Below are 19,715 nucleotides of genomic sequence, written 5' to 3' on the forward strand. Positions count from 1 at the left end.
ATATCTTTAAACATTTGTATAACTTTCTTAATAAAATATCCTGAAAGAGACAGGTTTGAAGTTCACAGAGAAAGGCACTTTGAGGGGGGCCTCCCAAGGCACTTTGGGGGCTCCCCTGAGTGGGTTAGGCTGGGCACCCCCCTTCTGAGGCAGCAATGGTGGCACCTAGGCACAGGTGGGTGTTGGGGTGCTGGTCCCTGCTCCAGGTGTCCCATCCAGGGGTCCTGCAGACCCCCAGCACCTCCAGGGCTTTTGGCATCACTGTGTGGGGCTGCAGCACTCCTGTCCCCATGACACACAGAGGGGTCAGCAGACTCCTGCTCTTTGCTCAGCCAGCACAGCAGATGCCAAAATCTGCAAAGCTGGAGAAGCCATCCATGGAAGGTGCTGAGGAGATCTGGGATCTCTCCACTGCACAGCAAGCTGAGCCTGGAATTATCCCAGTCCTGCCAGGCACAGCTGGGACACGGCCTGAGTGCCACCTTTCCTGTCCTGCCAGGCACAGGTGGCCTGAGTGCCACCTTCCCCAGAGACTGAACTCTGAACTTAAAATAGCTCCTAGAATAGCTCCTAGGGGTGAGGGTGGCTGGGGGTGGGCGGTGGGCACTGGGTGCTGTGAGCCCGGCCTGGATGCTGTGAGCCCGGCCTGGATGCTGTGAGCCCGGCCTGGATGCTGTGAGCCCAGTCTGGATGCTGTGAGCCAAACCTGGATGCTGTGAGCCCAGTCTGGATGCTGTGAGCCCAGTCTGGATGCTGTGAGCCCAGTCTGGATGCTGTGAGCCCGGCCTGGGCACCAGCAACCCACAGCTGTCCCGGTGCTCTCCCCCTCAGCAGTGGCTCAAGCCCCCCAGTGTTGCTGTCCCTGTTGTGTCCCCATTTGCCATCCTGTTTGTCATCTGCAGCCCCTGCTCCCCCTGGCACTCCTGGAGCTGGCAGTGGGGTTGGCAGTGGGCAGGCTCCCAGGAAGTGCTCCAGATTGGGGCAGGGACAGCCGTGGGGACAGCCAGGAGTGTCCCACACACCCACCCTCAGCAGGGCTAGTGCCAGCCCCCCCAGCAGCCCTAGGCACTGGTGTGGGGGGCAGATAAAGCTCTTCAGTAAAGCATCTCCTCAGTAGGAAAGAAAATAAGGCAGAAGAAGGACAGAGCAGAGCGCAGGGGATGCCCCAAGCCAGGCTGGGGCCACCCCAGTCGGACCCAGTGGGGCTGTGGCAGTGGGACCCCCTTAGGCAGTAAGGTCTGGGTGTCCCCATCCCCTCCCTCTCCCGCAGTGCTGCTCTCCATGCCGGGGCTCCTGTCCCCCTCCCCCAGCCCCAGTGTCACCGGGGCCAGTCCATGGCAGGGGCTGGGGCTAGAACTCAGTCTGCACCCCCTCACTGCTCTCTGCGGTGGCCCTGGGCTCGCCTGGCTCCTTGTCAGCACGCTGGTGACACGCTGCTGATGGGCTCTGCCCTCCGGGTGGTGCTGCTGTGACACGGGGCACCTCGGCCTCTGCTGGGACATCGGCTCGGGGGCTGGCCGGGGCTGCCGTGCCCTGTGGCACGCTGGGCACTGATGGGACATCAGCTCTGGGCACGGGGGACGCTGGCACGGATGACCTTGGTGTGACATGGGGCACCTCAGCCTCTGATGGGACATCAGCTGCAGACACGGGGGAAGCTGGCACGGATGACCTTGGTGTGGCATGGGGCACCTCAGCCTCTGATGGGACATCAGCTCTGGGCACAGGTGATGCTGGTGCAGGATGTTGTCTCCCAGCCCCTGATGGGACCTCAGCTCCAGGGACAGGTGACAGTGCTGGTGTGGCACACTGCCCCCCTGCTGACACCTCAGCTCCAGGCACAGGCGGTGCTGGTGCAGCCCGGCGTGTCCCAGCTCCTGATGGGACCTCAGCTCCAGGGACAGGTGAGGATGCTGGTGTGACACGCTGCCCCCCTGATGACACCTCAGCTCCAGGGACAGGTGAGGATGCTGCTGTGACATGTTCTCTTCCTGTTCCTGATGGGACCTCAGCTCCAGACACAGGTGAGGATGCTGCTGTGACACGTTCTCTTCCTGTTCCTGATGGAACCTCAGCTCCAGACACAGGTGAGGATGCTGGTGTGACACGTTCTCTTCCTGTTCCTGATGGGACCTCAGCTCCAGACACAGGTGAGGATGCTGGTGTGACGCGTTCTCTCCCTGTTCCTGATGGGACCTCAGCTCCAGACACAGGTGAGGATGCTGGTGTGACGCGTTCTCTCCCTGTTCCTGATGGGATCTCAGCTCCAGACACAGGTGAGGATGCTGGTGTGACGCGTTCTCTGCCCGTTCCTGATGGGACCTCAGCTCCAGGTGCCGGTGCTGCCGCTGTGGCACAGCACACCCCGTCCCCATGCCGGGCTGGGCCCTGCTGTGTGGCAGCCCCTGGGGCAGCCCCTGCCAGCAGCACGCCCTCCTCGCTGGCCCCACTGCCCTCGGTGCCGTTCATCAGCCGCTCCTCCAGCCTGGCACCGTCCCCCAGGCTCTCCTGTGCCAGCGCCTCCCGGATCTCCTGCACCGCATCCGGGGGGCTCGGGGGCACCCCGGGCTGTGCCTGCTCTGCCTGCCCTGCCTCGGGGGAGCCAGGCGGCAGCAGGGCCTCAGCCCCATAGGGCAGGGCCCCCTCGTCGTCCTGGATGACCGACACCACCTGCTTGGCCCTGCGGCGCCGCTCGGCCGCGGGCTCCTCGCTGTACTCCTCGCTCCAGTCGATGGGCAGGCCCTCTCCCAGCAGGTGCAGGTTGGGATCGCTGTTGTGCATCACCATGCTGTCCCTGTACAGGTTGTGCTTCCTCTGCACGGCCGCCTCCTTCACAGCTGGGGACAGGGAGGGACAGCTCAGGGGGGCTGCGGGCACTGCCAGGCTGGGGCACCTCACCCAGTCCTCCCCGGGGGTGGTGGGAGAGGTGGCTGGAGCTGGGCAGGGGGGGCAGCATCCCACCCACTGCTCAGCCCTGCCAGGGGGGCAGCCAGGTGGGAAAGCTGCTTCTGAGGCAGCCCCCAACACCCTGTATGGGGTCACCCTCCTTACAGAGTCCCCAACACCCTGTATGGGGTCACCCTCCTTACAGAGTCCCCAACACCCTGTATGGGGTCACCCTCCTTACAGAGTCCCCAACATCCTGTATGGGGTCACCCTCCTTACAGAGTCCCCAACACCCTGTATGGGGTCACCCCTCCTTACAGAGTCCCCAATATCCTGTATGGGGTCACCCCTCCTTACAGAGTCCCCAACATCCTGTATGGGGTCACCCTCCTTACAGAGTCCCCAACATCCTGTATGGGGTCACCCTCCTTACAGAGTCCCCAACACCCTGTATGGGGTCACCCTACTTACAGAGTCCCCAACATCCTGTATGGGGTCACCCTCCTTACAGAGTCCCCAGCAACCTGTATGGGGTCACCCCTCCTTACAGAGTCCCCAACATCCTGTATGGGGTCACCCCTCCTTACAGAGTCCCCAACATCCTGTATGGGGTCACCTCTCCTTATAGAGTCCCCAGCAACCTGCACAGGGTCACCCCTCCTTAGAGTCCCCAGCACCCTGCTTGGGGTCACCTCACCTTGTGCAGCCCTAAGCTGATCCCCTGAATGGAATCACCCCTCCTCAGAGACCCCCCAGCACCCTGCAGAGGGTCACATAGAGGGTCTCCTCATACAGCCCCCAGCCCTGCAGGGGCTTATATAGCCCTCAGCACCCCACATGTGGTCACCCCTTCCTCATACAGCCCCCAGCACCCTGCAGGGGGTCACCCCTCCTTACAGAGTCCCCAACACCTTGTATGGGGTCACCCCTCCTTATAGAGTCCCCAGCACCCTGCTTGGGGTCACTCCACCTCATACAGCCCTGAGCTGATCCCCTGAATGGAATCACCCCTCCTCAGAGACCCCCCAGCACCCTGCAGAGGGTCACCCATTCTTCATACAGCCCCCAGCATCCCACATGTGGTCACCCCTCCTTATACATCCCCCAGCATGGACTCACCCCTCCTCATACAGCCCCCAGCTGGCTCTGCATGGAAACACTCCTCCTTATCCAGCCCCTGTTATAGGCTGTCCCCAAAATCCTGTACAAACCCCAAAATCCTGCAGAGGGTCACCCTCTCCTCACACAGCCCCCAGCACCCTGCAGCAGGTCACATAGAGGGTCACATAGAGGGTCCCTCATTCAGCTCCCAGCACCCTACATGGGGTCACCTCCTCCTCACACAGCCCCCAGCACCCTGCAGGGGTCACCCCCTCCTCAGCAGGTGCCACAGGAGCCTACCTTGCATGATGTCTTTCATCACTGACTGCAGCACCACCTCCTCGTAGGTGTTCTCCACCAGGATGAAGCTGGCAAAATCCTCAAAGATCAGCTCCTGAAACTTGGCTAATTCCTGCCAGAGGAGAGGTGGCTCAGCCCAGCAGGTTGGGGGGAATGGATGCTCCAGCCCCTCCATGGGAGTGGACAGTCCTTCCCTGCACCCCAAACCTTCCCCTCTTACCCCCTTGCAGGTGGGTGCCAGCTTTTTCAACAGGAAGGGGATGGTGATCTGCAGCAGGGCCTCCCTGAAGAACTTCTTCCTCACGGTGCTGCTGTCATAGTCGAATTTCTGCAGGGTGAGAGGGTGTCCCAGGTCACTCAGGGCTGTGGGCTGGCTGCCCCTCTCCAGAGGCACAAACCCCTGAGATTTGCCCCCCAGTCCATCCACACGGACCCCTCTGGCCTCACATCCCTCTCTGCAGCTGTTTCCCAATGTTTCTGAGCCTGGGTAGGAGCCAACTCTTGCACTGCTGGCTGCAGGAGGGTTTGGGGGCCAGTCTGAACCCTGGGGAGCTTTTACAGATATGCTCAGAGGGGACCTGGCTCCTCCAGCAAGATCCATGAAACCCCCAAAAGACTTGAAATGGATAACATCACTGCTAGCCTCTTCCCTGGCCCTGGAACAATGCCACCAAAGGCCACCAAAGGCCTGACCCCCTGGCTCACTGTAGGAATGTGCCCTTTGTCTCCTTTGTCCCCTTAAAAAGGAAAGAAGCCCAGAAGTTTCTCTCCTCGATTAGGTGAAAAGGGCATCTCATAGGCCTGGGGGACTTCACCTCAAACTTAAGGATGGCCAATTGGACAAGAGCCCAAAAGTCCCATCTGGGCAATTTATTAGAAAAAGAAGAGAACAAAAAACCTAATGGCTTTTGTGAGGTGTTTTACCAAGAGCAAGAACCTCTTGCACCTAGATCGGTCTTTCTCTATAAAGAGTTTGCTATTTTGCCTTTTATTTAAACCTTTTTGTTTTCAACACTGCAACAGAAGCCATCCTGCTCATTTTATGCCTCCAAAGGTAGCTGAGCTATCTTGAGTGTGAAATAGACCTCCAAAAGCTTGTAAGACCTGGCTCAGAAGAGCTCCTCTTTCAGCTCACCTTGAGCACCCTCTCGAGGATGCGCTGGATGGATTTGCAGAGCTCGTCCTTGCCCTGCAGCTTGCCCAGCTCCTGGTGCAGCAGGCTCTCGAAGGTGTACACAGCATCGTCCATTTGCTGTGGCCAGAGACACATGGTCAGCGTGGGGGGCACCCAAAGGGTGGGCAGGGGGCTCTTGGGGCACTGCCACACCGAGGTGAGACTTAGCACAGAGCCCCACACTGGTTTAGGGTGGGAGGGACCCTAAAATCATCCAGTGCCACCCCTGCCATGGCAGGGACACCTCCCACTGTCCCAGGCTGCTCCAAGCCCTCTCCAGCCTGGCCTTGGGCACTGCCAGGGATCCAGGGGAGGCCCCAGCTGCCCTGGGCACCCTGTGCCAGGGAAGAATTCCTTCCCAATATCCAAAAGGCAAAGAGCCTTCACTCTGCACAAATCCCTGACCTCCCAGCGTGGCATCCACAGCCCTCACCCGCAGGATCAAGGCAGCTGGGAGAGGAGGTTGCTCAGAGCTGGTGTTGCACCCCCTCATCCCCTACACTCCACATCAGGTTAGGCTGGATCAGACCCCAGATTTGGCTCACTGGCCTTGCTGGTGCCAGTGGCCTCTGTGGCAAAGGGGCAGCTGTGCCAGGATGCCCAAGCCCACCATGGGCTCCAGACCAAAGAGACAGCACAGACATCCCAGCCTGGACCAGCTTGGACTCCCCAAAGCTCTGTTCCCAGCCCAGGGGGACTGGGGAGGACCCTGGTCCCCATCCCACCTGTCTCATGTGGATCTGGGCCCTCTGCTTGAAGACAGACGTGCTGGACACATCGAATCGCTGCTGCAGACCCTCCAGTTTGAGCTGCTCCATCTTCTCATAGCACGACTGCATCTTCACGGGGTGGAAGGCCAGGTGGGAGAGCTTCTCCATGTACTGGGGACAAAGCCAAGCTCAGCCTCTCCACGTACTCAGGGCAGGGACATTCTACCCCACATGGGTGGACTCTCCTCAGCCTGGGCTCTCCCAGTGCTGTCCACACTGGGGGTGGAAGCAGGACTGGCCCTGTCACCCCTGAGCTGGCAAGGAGCACCACCAGCACCACCAGGTCTCACCTCCACCAGCTTCTCCAGGCCACCCTCGTTGACAACGTTCATGTTCATGTCGGTGACCTCCTTGAAGAACACCTCCCGTGCCTCAGCAAAGCCCTGGCTCGTGGGGGTCATCAGGGCCTCCAGGATGGAGGAGATGTAGGGCTGGACGTGGTTACGGACACAGACCTCTGCCTTGGGCAGGACAAAGGCTGGGAAAGAGCAGGGATGGGGATGGTGAGGCCGCTCTGTCCTTCCAGCCCTTCATATCACATCCTAAACCCACCCCAGCAACGAGGAGGAGCCGCCTCTGCTTCCAAACCCCTCCAGGAGGAGTCTCCCCTTTCACAACAACACAAGGAACTCCTGCAGGGTGCCCCTGGTCTGTCCTGAACCACCCACTGCCATGCCAGGGGTTTGTGGCATTCACATTCTCTGAACAGAGATATAATTCTGTCTCTCAGGTTTTTTTCCTGGAGAAGCACAGAGAGAAAACAACTTTTATCTCTGCTTGCTGCTCCTACTGTTTTGCACACATAGAACGTGGTGGGAAGATTGTTTACCTGAAGGAATTTGGTAATTAGATTCTGGTGGAGATTATGTTAATTAGCATATCAAGTCCAAGCTGTGTGGACTGTCAGTCTGCAGACAGTCATGAGTTTTTCAGTTAGTAGTAAGTATGATAATAATATAATGTAATGTAATGTAATGTAATATAATATAATATAATGTAATATAATGTAATGTAATGTAATGTAATCTCTCTTTAATATAGTTATAATGTAATATAATATAGTTTAAATAAAGTGAATGTTCAGCATTCTGAATCAATAGAGTCAGATGCCAATCATTCCCTGCCCCAGGGGTCACCTTGTTTCACTATAGGGGTGACTGCCCACCTTGTCCCCCAATCCCCTGGGACGTGCACCCCCCTAAGGGTGCCAGGGGCTGTGCTGCACCCCAGGAACAGCCCCCCAGGAGCCATGGGCACACCCACACGTGCCAGGGCATCCCTGTACCTCGGATCTTGCTGGCCAGGTGCTCCTTGGAGGTGATGATCTGGTCCATGTCCGTGCGGATGGTGCTCTCCAGCTGCGGCCGCTCCTGCTCACACCTGGCCACAGCTGCATCGTACTGCACCTTGGCCAGCTCATAGACCATCCTATAGACAGCATCTGACACCTGGGGGCACAGGGGGGGGTCAGAGACCCTCCAGCTGCACCCCAAACAGTGCCTGCAGCTCCAGCATCCCCTGTGCCCTGACAGGACCCTTCCCCTCAGCCTGCCAGGGGCTGCCACACCAGGGACCCCCCAGCAGGGTGAGATGGAGCTCCTGCAGTGCAGAAATTGCTTCCAGGTGGTGCTGGAGGGGCAGAGAGGTGAGCACTGCCTCAATCAGGCAACCTGCCCCAGGTAGGGCTAGGGATGCTGCAGGTTTGGGAATGCTGCAGCTCTGGGGATGCTGCAGCTCTGGGGATGCTGCAGGTCTGGAAATGCTGCAGGTCTGGGAATGCTGCAGCTCTGGGGATGCTGCAGCTCCGGGGATGCTGCAGCTCTGGGAATGCTGCAGGTCTGGGAATGCTGCAGGTCTGGGAATGCTGCAGCTCCGGGGATGCTGGTGTTCCAGGGACAGTGGTGGTCCAAGCAGGAGAGCCCCAGCCCACCCCGAAATCTGTTCCCTGCCCTGTTCACCCTCCCTGGGCTCCCAGAGCCAACCTCCTGAGCAGGATGGAGCCGCTCGCTGAGGCTTCACGCTCACTTTGAGCCAAAGGCTGGGATTTTGGGGCTGGCAGGATGCAGAGCCCTCTCCTCCTCCCTCCTTCCCAGCCACAGCAGCTATTGGAAAAGCAGCGTTTGTGTGTTTTCAGGCCGCTCAAGTGGCCCATTACGAGCCTGGTGGTAATTATCGGGGTTTAAGGTTTTAACAGGCAGCTCTGAAGAGCCCTCAGTCTTTCGCAAGGGTTTGGGCTGGATTTAGCCCGCGCTGTTCTAAAAATGGCTCGCTAAATTTAGCCGGGACAGGCTTCGCTCCGGGGCTGGGCTTCCTCCTGTTTGCTCGGCTGGCCCCAGGCGGGGCTGGGCAGGGCTGGGCAGGGGCACTCAAGGAGCTTGAAAAATCCACTCTGGAGAAAGCACGGATTCTTTGGAAGGGGCCGGGAGAAGGGGGCAGCGAAGCCGGTGGGCACCGAGCCCAGTGGGGAGGGGAGGTGGGCACAGAACCCTGTGGGGAAGGGAAATGGGCACAGAACCTTGTGGGGAAAGGAGGAGGTGGGCACCGAACCCTGTGGGGAAGGGAGGTGGGCACCGAGCCCAGCGGGGAAGGGAGGTGGGCACAGAACCCTGTGGGGAAGGGAAATGGGCACAGAACCCTGTGGGGAAAGGAGGAGGTGGGCACAGAACCCCGTGGGGAAGGGAGATGGGCACAGAACCCTGTGGGGAAAGGAGGAGGTGGGCACAGAACCCTGTGGGGAAGGGAGATGGGCACAGAACCCTGTGGGGAAAGGAGGAGGTGGGCACAGAACCCCGTGGGGAAGGGAGGTGGGTACCGAGCCCAGGGGTGAAAGGAGGCTCCCCAAGCCGGCTCTGCGGGCAGGGGAGGGCCCGGACGCTGGGGACCCCCCCGGCAGCCCCAGCCCCACACCTGGATCCAGGTCCGCTGGCGCTCCGGGGCTTTGCCCTTCAGCCGGGGGCCGATGGTGCTCCTCAGCTCGGGGAGCAGCTCCTCCATCACCAGGTTGCTCAGGACCTGCGGAGGCAGGAGGTTTTTGGGGAGCCTGCTGAGCCCCTCCCAGCTCTCTGAGCCCGGTTTGGGGGTGCGGTGCTCACCTGGGTCTCGTTCCCGCAGAGCATGTCCCAGGTGCCGTACTGCTCCTTGGACTGCCGGTACATGCGGATGGCGTCCGTGAAGGCGGGAGCCTCCACTCTGGAGTCCTCCGAGATCCCTGCGGACGGGACACGGCTCAGCAGCCTGGAATTGGGAGTGAGGGGCAGCCCAGCGCCCCCAGCCCACCTCTGTGTGCTTCCCCACAGCCCCGGACCCGTGCAAGCCCCCAGGGCTGTCACCAGGACTGGGGATGCTGGCCCAAGGCACTGCCCCTGACAGGGTGGGGGGCTCCTGATACATCCAGAGTGATCCCCTCCAGAGCCACCCTGAGGGCAGGGAGGCTGTGTAGGATGGGGGCTCAGTGACCCCAAATGGTGCACAGGGAAATGGGGGCTCAGTGTCCCCAAAGAGTGCACAGGGAAATGGGGACTCAGTGACCCCAAGTGGTGCACAGGGAAATGGGGGTTCAGTGACCCCAAAGAGTGCACAGGGAAATGGGGACTCAGTGACCCCAAGTGGTGCACAGGGAAATGGGGGTTCAGTGACCCCAAATTCTGCATGGGGAAATGGGGGCTCAGTGACCCCAAGTGGTGCACAGGGAAATGGAGGCTCAGTGACCCCAAATGGTGCACAGGGACTTGGGGGCACAGTGACCCCAAATTCTGGATGGGGAAATGGGAGCTCAGTGACCCCAAATGGTGCATGGGGAAATGGGGGCACAGTGACCCCAAGTGGTGCACAGGGACTTGGGGGCACAGTGACCCTTGATGGTGCATGGGGTCCTGGGGACTCAGTGACTCCCAAATGGTGCACAGGGAAATGGGGGCTCAGTGACCCCAAGTGGTGCACAGGGACTTGGGGGCACAGTGACCCTTGATGGTGCATGGGGTCCTGGGGACTCAGTGACTCCCAAATGGTGCACAGGGAAATGGGGGCTCAGTGACCCCAAGTGGTGCACAGGGAAATGGGGGCTCAGTGACCCCCAAATGGTGCATGGGCAAATGGGGGCTCAGTGAGCTCCAAAGGCACAGCAGGAGCAGGAGCTCACCACGATGGGGGGGCTCAGTGACCCCCAACCCCACAGAGCACCCAGTGAGCCCCAGCACTGCAGGATGGGCCAGCTGGGGGGGCTGGAGGAAGAAGGGCCCTGTAGGGAGCAGTGAGGCTTGGAAGGAAGAGGAAAGTGGCCAAGAGGCCTCAGGAGTGAGTCAGGGCCGGGCTGTCCCCGGGTTGAGTCACCGCAGCACGAGGGGGGCTCGGGTGCCACACCCCCCCAGCAGGAGGGGCAGGGCTGGGGACAGCGAGGAGATGGGGACAGCAGGCAGGCAGCACAGCCCAGGAGCTGTGCCACATGTCCCCTGCCTTGTCCCAGCCTGTCAGGGCTCTGCAGGTCCCTGCCAGACAGGGAAACATCCCTGGGAGAGAGCCCTCCAGCCCAGCTCCCCTCCCCATGCCCCGAGGAGGGGATCAGGAGGGGATCTGAGCATGCTGGGAGGCTCCAGGGGATCATCCCTGCACTGCTGACACATCCACAGCACCTGGCAGGGCTGGGGACACTGCTGACACCTGTCCCACAGCACCTGGCAGGGCTGGGGACACTGCTGACACATCCACAGCACCTGGCAGGGCTGGGGACACTGCTGACACCTGTCCCACAGCACCTGGCAGGGCTGGGGACACTGCTGACACCTGTCCCACAGCACCTGGCAGGGCTGGGGACACTGCTGGCACCTGTCCCACAGCACCTGGCAGGGCTGGGGACACTGCTGGCACCTGTCCCACAGCACCTGGCAGGGCTGGGGACACTGCTGGCACCTGTCCCACAGCACCTGGCAGGGCTGGGGACATGGCCAGGTGTCCAGGAGGGACAGCCCAGGGCAGTGAGCAGAGCTTTCCCACTGCATACAGACTTTTCTAAGGGGATTACAATTAACTCCAAGCCTAAGCAGCTTTTGCTAAGGGGCAGCTTAATAATCAGGGGAAAAAAACCACTGAGAAAGTAAAATCTGCTCTTTTCTCAGTCTTTGGTGGGAGCCAGAGCTGGGCTGAGCTTCCAGGGGTTGGAGCTGCTCCGTCCATGGAGCTCAGATCCCCTCCCAGGTGGGACAATCCTCACCTCCTGTCCCTGCCAGGCCTGGGGCAGGATTTGCCTCCCAGGAGCCTTCCCAAGGTCACTCACTCCAGGCTGAGCCTGGGGACATCCCTGAGTCTGTCCCCAGCCCTGTGCCTGTCCAGGCAGGGCTGGTGCAAGAAGCCCCTGTGCCACTTCCCAGGGCAAATTTAATGAGTTTCCTTCATTAATGTGTGGTTAAGGACCTGGAGGGACAGGACACAGGGAATGGCTCCCAGTGCCAGAGGGCAGGGCTGGATGGGATATTGGGAATTGGGAATTGTTCCCTGTGAGGGTGGGCAGGCCCTGGCACAGGGTGCCCAGAGCAGCTGGGGCTGCCCCTGGATCCCTGGCAGTGCCCAAGGCCAGGCTGGGCAGGGCTGGGAGCACCTGGGACAGTGGGAGGTGTCCCTGCCATGGCAGGGGTGGCACTGGATGGGATTTAAGGTCCCTTTAAACTCAAACCATCCTGGAACAAGGGGCAGGAGCCCTTGGGTGGGCACTGCCCAGCCCCAGGTGGCACCAGACTGGCCAAGGGACAGTTTTGGAGCAGCCAGGGGCTCCAGGGACACCAGGCTGACCCCATCTGTGTGAGGAACAGATCTGCACATCCCCAGTCCCCACAGAGGAGCTGCTGTTACACAAACACAGCCTGAGACAGGGAGCTGAAAATTCCCACACCAATCACAACCAGAGGCAGAAACAGAGCCTCTAATTTAGGGGAGAAGAAAAAAAACCAACACGCTAAAGTGCTTTCCAACAACAAAAGAGCCTTCATGGAATATGAAACAGGATCCTGGAGCTCCCAGGAGCAGAGAGAGGCAGGAAGAACAAAGTCACAGACAAATCCAGGCTGGAGGAATGCAGCACTGAGCCCTCCCTGGCCACTGCCCACTTGGGAAGGCTTTTCCATCACATGCTGAGGACAAGGAGAGGGAAGAGAGGATTTTCTGGCTGGCAGAGGGGGTGGTGGAGGGGCTCACACCTCCCCTGTGTCCCTCAGCAGCACCCAGCAGGTGGGAGGGGAATTAGAGATGAAAATTGGAGGTTTGTTAGCAGGAGATCAATTCCTCTTTTATCCAGAGCTGGTTTTGCTCACAGCTGCTGCTCCAGCCAGCACAGAGGGTTCTGGGGTGCTGAGCTCACCCAGAAATGAGGTGGAATTGAGGGGTCACAGCACCCAGCCCCACATAAAGGAGGGGGCACATTCAGCCCAACGAGCTCAGACACCCCCAGCACAAAATAAAAATAAAAAGAGCAGTTTTTCAGGAAATTTAATCCAATATGGGGGGTGGAAACCCTCAGTGAAACCCAGGCTCCAGATCTCACCCTATTACAGCAGCTCTGGCAAAACTGAGGCTCCCCAGAGTTCCCAGGAGTGAAAGAAGCATTTAGAAATTGGGCAGAGTCTAAAATGCCCACTAAAATACCTGATTTCGAGCAGGTTTCAGCTCTGGCACCGCCTTCCTCAGGAAATTTCTCACCATCCCAAGCATGGCCAGGACTTGGGGCTCAGCCCAGGAATGCCCAGGCCACAGCCAAGCAGGAAAATCGTGTTTTCCTGCCAGAGTATCACTGATGTGGGAGGCAGGTCCTGCCTCCACCCAGCTGCACAGCCCTGCACCCCTGCCCAGAGCCCTGCACCCCCTGCCCACAGCCCTGGCAGCCCTTGGGGGGAGTTTTGGGGTTTGGTGATTTTAATTAACAAATATTTTCTCCCTCAGGGTGAGAAATAGGCATGAGGGCAGCTCTGGAGCCAGGCTCTGTGCAGGCTCTGGGTAATAGTTCCTCATGGGCAGAGGATGGAGCTGGGCACAGGGATGCTCCAGGGAGCTGGGGGTGATGCTGGCCTTGATGAGATGCTCAGTCATGGAATCTCAGACAGGTTTGGGTCAAAAGGAACCTTAAAATCATCCTTAAAACCCCTGCTGTGGGCAGGGGCATGTCCCACTATCCCAGGGTGCTTCCAGCCTGGCCTTGGACACTCACAGGGATCCAGGGGCAGCCACAGCCGCTCTGTGCCAGGGTCTCACACCCTGCCAGGGAACAATTCCTAATTCCCAGTATCCAACCATCCCTGCCCTCTGGCACTGGAGGCCATTCCCTGTGTCCTGTCCCTCCATCCCTTGTCCAAAATCCCTCTCCAGCTCTCCTGGAGCCCCTCCAGGCACTGGAAGGCCCTCCCTGGATCCTTCCCTGTAGCCACATTTCTCTTCACAAAAAGAAGAGAAAGGCACAATTCTTCTCAAGAATATTTCTGGGTTTTTCCTTTCTCTGAGAAAGGAAACCCAGAGAATGTCACAGAGAATGCAAAACCCAGAAATATTCTTGGGAAGAATCACATCTTGCTTTTCTCTGTAAAGAGAAACGTGGCTACACTTCCCTTCTCCAAAGTCCCTCAACAACTCCCACCCAACTCCTCACGAGCTGCAAACCATCCCCTCTCCCCAGAGCCCCAGGCTGGCCTCTGCAGGTGCCTGTGTGGAGCAGGAGGTGGCTGCAGTGTCCCCAGGTGTCACCCACCGTTGTTGCAGTGCCGCACGCAGTCCTGGAACACCGCCCGCCACTTCTCCTGCTCCTTGCCCGTCATCACACAGAAATAGTAGTGCCTGGCATAGGGGTGCCACAGCACCAGGGGGAAATCTGTGGGGCACTTCAGGATGGGAGAGTGCCCAGATTTCGGTGTCACACCTGCGGAAAAGCGGGGGTGGATTCAGAGGGAGAGGGGGACGGACAGGGATGGGGAAGCTGCAGGATTCACACAGACCCTGCAGCTCCTTCCCAGGCCTTTCCTGGGAGTTGTTCTAAAAAAAAATGCAAAAACAGCTTCATTTTCCCAAAAAGGAGATCAGGATGAAAATTGAAAATTAAAAGTAATTAAAAATCATGTGGTTGACACAGAGTCATGGACACATTTTACTTCCTATTATTTTCCTTCCTATTATTTTCTTTCTTATTTTCCTATTATCTTCCTTCCTTCCTTCCTTCCTTCCTTCCTTCCTTCCTTCCTTCCTTCCTTCCTTCCTTCCTTCCTTCCTTCCTTCCTTCCTTCCTTCCTTCCTTCCTTCCTTCCTTCCTTCCTTCCTTCCTTCCTTCCTTCCTTCCTTCCTTCCTTCCTTCCTTCCTTCCTTCCTTCCTTCCTTCCTTCCTTCCTTCCTTCCTTCCTTCCTTCCTTCCTTCCTTCCTTCCTCCCTCCCTCCCTCCCTCCCTCCCTCCCTCCCTCCCTCGTGGCTGTGGCAGGACCTGAGCAAATCCCACACCCCACTGTGGGGTCAGGGCTGTTTTCCTTCCCTACAACCCCACTCACTGCCCAGAAAAAAAAACCAAAAACCAACAAAAAATTATCCCCAAAAACCCCATCCCTGAAGGTCTTCAAGGGTGCTACACCCAAACCCCACTTTTTCCAGCAGTCCCTCAGGGATTCTACACCCTCAAATGATCCCTTCCCAGCATCCCTGGGATGCTGCACCCTAAAACAGCCTCTTCCCAAAGGTCCCCAGGAATGCCACACCCAAACCTACCCCTTCCAGAGGTTCTTCAAGGGTACATCCCAACGCCATCCTTTCCAAAAGGCCCTCAGGGATGCTACAACCCCAAATCACCCTTTTCTGGAGGTCCTTAGGGATGCTACATCCTAAAACTACCCCTTCTAGAAGGTCTTTAAGGATGCTCCACCCTAAGCCCTCCTTTTTTGGAAGGTTTCCAGTGATATAACACCCCAAACTCACCCTTTCCAGTAGGTTCCCAGGGATGCTACACTTCAAATCTGCCACATCTAGAAGGTCTTTAAGGATGCCACACCCTAAACCCACCTTTTCTAGAAGGTTCCCAGGGATGTAACACCACAAAATCACCCTTTACTGAAGGCCCTCAGGGATCTTAAGCCCCAAACCCCTTCCAGAAGGTCTTTAAGGATGCTACACCCCAAACCCACCTTTCTGGAAGGTTCCAGGGATATAACACCCCAAAATCACCCTTTTCTGAAGGTCTTCAGGAATGCTACACCCCACAATTTCCAGTAGGTTCCTAGTGATGCTACACCCCAAATCTGCCCATTCTAGAAGGCCTTTAAGGATGCTACACCCCAAACCTTTTCTAAAAGATCCTCAGGGATCCTATACTCCAAACCCACCTTTTCTAGATGGTCCTGAGGAATGCCACCCCTCAAACTCACACTTGCCAGTAGATTCCCAGGAATGCTACACCCCACAATCACCCTTTTCTGAAGGTTCCCAAGGATACAACACCCCACAATCATTCCTTTCTGAAGTCCCTCAGGGATCACACCCCCAAACCCACACAAAGGTCCCCACGAGGGCCCTCACCAGGCAGGCTGTTGTTGACCAGCTCCAGGTACTGCTCCACGGAGGTGAGGACCTTGTAGCCAGCGCTGTTGACCAACACCCGGGGCTGCTGCTCCCGCTCATAGGCCTGAGCAGGAGAAATGGTCATGGATGGGGTGTCCCCTGGGGAATGACCCCTCTGGAGGGGGATGAAAGGGGGGCTGTCCTCACCAGTTTGTTCTCGTAGAGGACCAGCCCGTAGTTGTGGGGCACCACGCAGAAGCGATTCCTCCACTTCTTGTTCTCCTCGATGTACTGGAAGATGTTGCCTGAGTAGATGACGTGGTCCTCCAGTGGAACCTGCAGGGAGGGGACAGCACAGGTGTCCTAGACTGCCAAGCAATGTGTGTTCTGTCCCCATCTGCCAGAGCTGGGGCAGTTCTCTGCTGTCCATGGGCAGTTTTTTCTTGATCTCTCCCCCAGCCAATCCTCCCTGCAGGAGATCTCTGCTGTCCATGGCCACTGAGTGTCCCTGCAGGGCTGATCCAATTCCAGCATCCCATGGGGAGATGCTGCACCCAGGGCAGGAGCCAAGCATTCCTACCTGGATCCAATGTGAGCCTGGCACAGCCCAGCAGCCTTTGCCCAGGGCATTGCCAGAGGAGCAGCTTCTGCTGCCCTGCATGGCCAGAGGGAGCCCAGGCCCATCTCCAGCAGCCCTGGAGCTGCAGAGGAAAACTCCCCCCTTGTGCAGGATCCCTGCTCCAGCAGAGCCACAGCTGGCACTGCAGGAGGGCTGAGCCCCCATGGGATGGGGCTGTGCCACCCCCTGACACACAGGGGGGCAGGGACTGCTCTCACTCTGGCAATGGTTTGGGGGTTTTTTGTGCTATTTAGTTTGTATTTTAATTTTCCTAGTAAATAACTGTTACTCCTGCTCCCATATCTTTGCCTGAGAGCCCCTTAATTTCAAAATTATAATAATTTGGAGAGAGGGGTTTCCATTTTCCATTTCATGGGAGGCTCCTGCCCTCCTTAGCAGACACCTGGCTTTTCAAACTGAGACAACAGGGGATCAGGGAGGGGACAGCTCTGCCCTGGGCAGCTCAGTGAGGTCCATCCATGGTAGCCTGGGTGGGTGTTTCTTCTCCAGGGCCGTGCTGAGGGTCTCCACTGCATCACCTCCCACAGCAGCACAAATTTTGGTGCCTGAATTGGTGCATTTGGGAGATGCTTTGAGGGGCACCACAGGCACAGCCCTAGAAAAGCTTTGAGGGGTGGCTCATCCAGCACGTGATGACACCTCTGGTCAGTGTGGTGACACCTCTGTCCCTGGCATCTCCCCCAGGGACACACTGAGCTCAGCTGACCCCTCCAGCTCCCCTGGCTGAGGGGAAGGTTGGAGCTGAGCTCTCCAGCAGCTCTTCCCAGCCCCAGCTGGAATTTCCCTGCCTTGGGGCAGGGGGAGGCTGTGTGCCACTGCTGCCAGAAGGTCCTGCCAGGGGCATCTGCAGGTGGCAGGAACCAAACCCTGCCCAGCAGGGTCTTCTGATGGGACAGGACAGTGGAAAAGCAAGAAGCCACCACAGAGAGCCACCACCCTGCCCAGCACCAGATGATGTTTAGATGTTCTGGACCTCTATAGGACCAGTGACAGCTTTTTTAAACTAGGAGAGATTTTTAGTGGATTTTGGGAAGGAATTGTTCCCTATGAGTTGGGCAGGCCCTGGCACAGGGTGCCCAGAGCAGCTGGGGCTGCCCCTGGATCCCTGGCAGTGCCCAAGGCCAGGCTGGACAGGGCTGGGAGCACCTGGGACAGTGGGAGGTGTCCGTGCCATGGCAGGGCTGGCACTGGATGGGCTTTAATGTCCCTTCCAACCCAAACATTCCATTATTCCATGCCAGGATTCCATGCCAGGACCAGGCCAAGGACACCCCGTGCCCCCCAGGCTGTGCAGCCCCTCCCCAGCTCTCCAGCACCTTTTGGCCAGCAGCGTTTTCACCATCCCAAACACAGCCTGCCTGAGGGAGCCAACAATTTGTCCCAGGAATTTTTATGATCCCAGGAACATAAACAAGAGCTGAGAGCTCTCGTGAGGGCTGGAGCGTGCAGCAGCCACCTCCTCTGCTGTGGCCACCCACCCTCCACCATGGTGGCCTCCAGGAGGGACCAGCCAGGGCTTGGATCCCACTCTGCCCCAGCAGGCACTGCCAGGACCCTGGGAGGGGCTGGGCAGCACATGGGACATGTCCCAGTGGCACTGCCAGGACCCTGGGAGGGGCTGGGCAGCACATGGGACATGTCTCAGTGGCACTGCCAGGACCCTGGGAGGGGCTGGGCAGCACATGGGACATGTCTCAGTGGCACTGCCAGGACCTTGGAAGGGGGTGGGCAGCACATGGGACATCTCAGTGGCACTGCCAGGACCCTGGGACAGGCTGGGCAGCACATGGGACATGTCTCAGTGGCACTGCCAGGACCTTGGGAGGGGCTGGGCAGCAGACAGGACACTGAGCAGGAGGAATTCCTATTTCTACACGGGGTTTTTCCAAGACTTGCTCTGTCCCTGACCTCCTGACCCTGCTGCTGTCCCTCAGACATTCCTGGGCTGCTTGCTGGAGCTTTTGGATGAAGCAACCAACCTGGGGATGGAGGCACCTCCCGGGGGGAGCTGAAGGCATCTGAGGCACCCAAGGGTGCTGAGGACACCAGGAACCTCCACTCCTTTGTTTTTTCTAACACACCCAGGCCCAGGCAGGTCCCTGAGGAGATGGGACATGTCCTGGTGCCTGGGCAAGGTGTCCCCTCCATGGGTGGGTCAGGGACACGGCCTCTGTGAGCAGCCAGGGCTGGAGGCTGAGCTCAGGGAGGCATTGCCCAGATTCCTGAGCAGAGCCACCCCTTTAAGCCCCAGACAAAAGCAGCAGCCCGTGGCCATGTGCAATCACATCTCTTCCTGCTTTCAAGGACAGCAGCTCCACCAACCTGGCCAGGCAGGACCCCAAGAAAACCATCCCAGGGAGCTCCCCAAGCCATGTCAGCTTGTGAGCAGCCCCAGCTGAGCTGATCTGCCTTGGGGAAGAGGGGAAGGCAGGATCCCACAGAGCCACAGCACCAATCCCATCCCTTTAGCCAGGCAGGAGACACGTGGCAGACCAGCTGCTGATGGAATAAAACCCAGGCTGAGCCCTGACACGGCTCTGGGGACCCTGGGGAGCCACCAGCACCCTGGGAGCCCCAGCACAGCTGTCCCCTCCTCACACACCCTCCCCACCCCAGGGAGGCACCCAGGGGGCTCCTCCCAGCCCCAGGAAATATTTGGGACAGGCAGGTGTGGGCCAGGCTGTGGGGCTGGGAGCCCCTGGGGTGCCCAAATCCCTGTCAGAGGACCAGGGGCAGAGGGTGCCAGGGAGGATTTTTCAGGAGCTCTGGATTGTTGGAGAGGCCAGAGGCAGATGTGTTTATTCCATATTCTCATTGCTGTTTTATCTTGTTGGTCTTTCAGATGGCTGCTGCTGATCAGACTCAGAGCCACCTCTGGGATCACCTGCCAGGGGCTTCCTGCTCCTCCCTAGGGATGTGCCCAGGTGGGAGCAGCACTCACACCCAGGAGCAGGGGGACACTGCCTGGCACATCTGCTCAGGGGGGCACTGAGGGGTCCCTGAGCTCCTGCAGCCCTGGCATGGAGCACAGGCATGCACACAGCTGACCCTGCTGTGTGCCCCTCCATGGGGTGGGACAAACCAGGGAGCCCTGGAGTGCACAAGGCCCCAGGACAGGCTGGGCCAGCAGCACAGGAGCGAGGAGAACCTGAGCCCCGGGGCCACCAGCAGGGAGAGGGACAGAAAGGAGGTGCCAGCTCTGGGGAGTCCCCAGCAGTGACTCACCCAAGGGGAATGAGCCCCCCTAAAGTGACTCCAGAATCAGTTACCAGGGCTGTGGGAAGGACAGGGAGCTGGGGATGGAGATGGAGGCTTTACCTTGTGGTGGGAAGGACAG

General features: G+C 58.7%; 1 protein-coding gene across 1 annotated transcript in view; it reads right to left on the reverse strand.

Annotated features, from left to right (window-relative positions):
- Positions 1-601: 601 nt before the first annotated feature.
- NIBAN2 (niban apoptosis regulator 2) overlaps positions 602-19,715 on the reverse strand; it is a 37,428-nt gene continuing 18,314 nt past the window's right edge. The window contains exons 3-14 of the mRNA XM_066562973.1: positions 15,946-16,074; positions 15,757-15,862; positions 13,955-14,122; positions 9,324-9,439; positions 9,139-9,243; positions 7,517-7,679; positions 6,522-6,709; positions 6,187-6,342; positions 5,423-5,539; positions 4,508-4,615; positions 4,288-4,399; positions 602-2,837 (exon numbers count right to left, since the gene is read on the reverse strand). Coding sequence (XP_066419070.1) covers positions 1,351-2,837; positions 4,288-4,399; positions 4,508-4,615; positions 5,423-5,539; positions 6,187-6,342; positions 6,522-6,709; positions 7,517-7,679; positions 9,139-9,243; positions 9,324-9,439; positions 13,955-14,122; positions 15,757-15,862; positions 15,946-16,074 — 2,955 coding nt within the window. The 3' untranslated portion in view covers positions 602-1,350. The remainder of the gene's footprint in view (positions 2,838-4,287; positions 4,400-4,507; positions 4,616-5,422; positions 5,540-6,186; positions 6,343-6,521; positions 6,710-7,516; positions 7,680-9,138; positions 9,244-9,323; positions 9,440-13,954; positions 14,123-15,756; positions 15,863-15,945; positions 16,075-19,715) is intronic.

This window comes from Molothrus aeneus, chromosome 19 (assembly GCF_037042795.1).
Source record: "Molothrus aeneus isolate 106 chromosome 19, BPBGC_Maene_1.0, whole genome shotgun sequence".
Lineage (NCBI taxonomy): Eukaryota > Metazoa > Chordata > Aves > Passeriformes > Icteridae > Molothrus > Molothrus aeneus.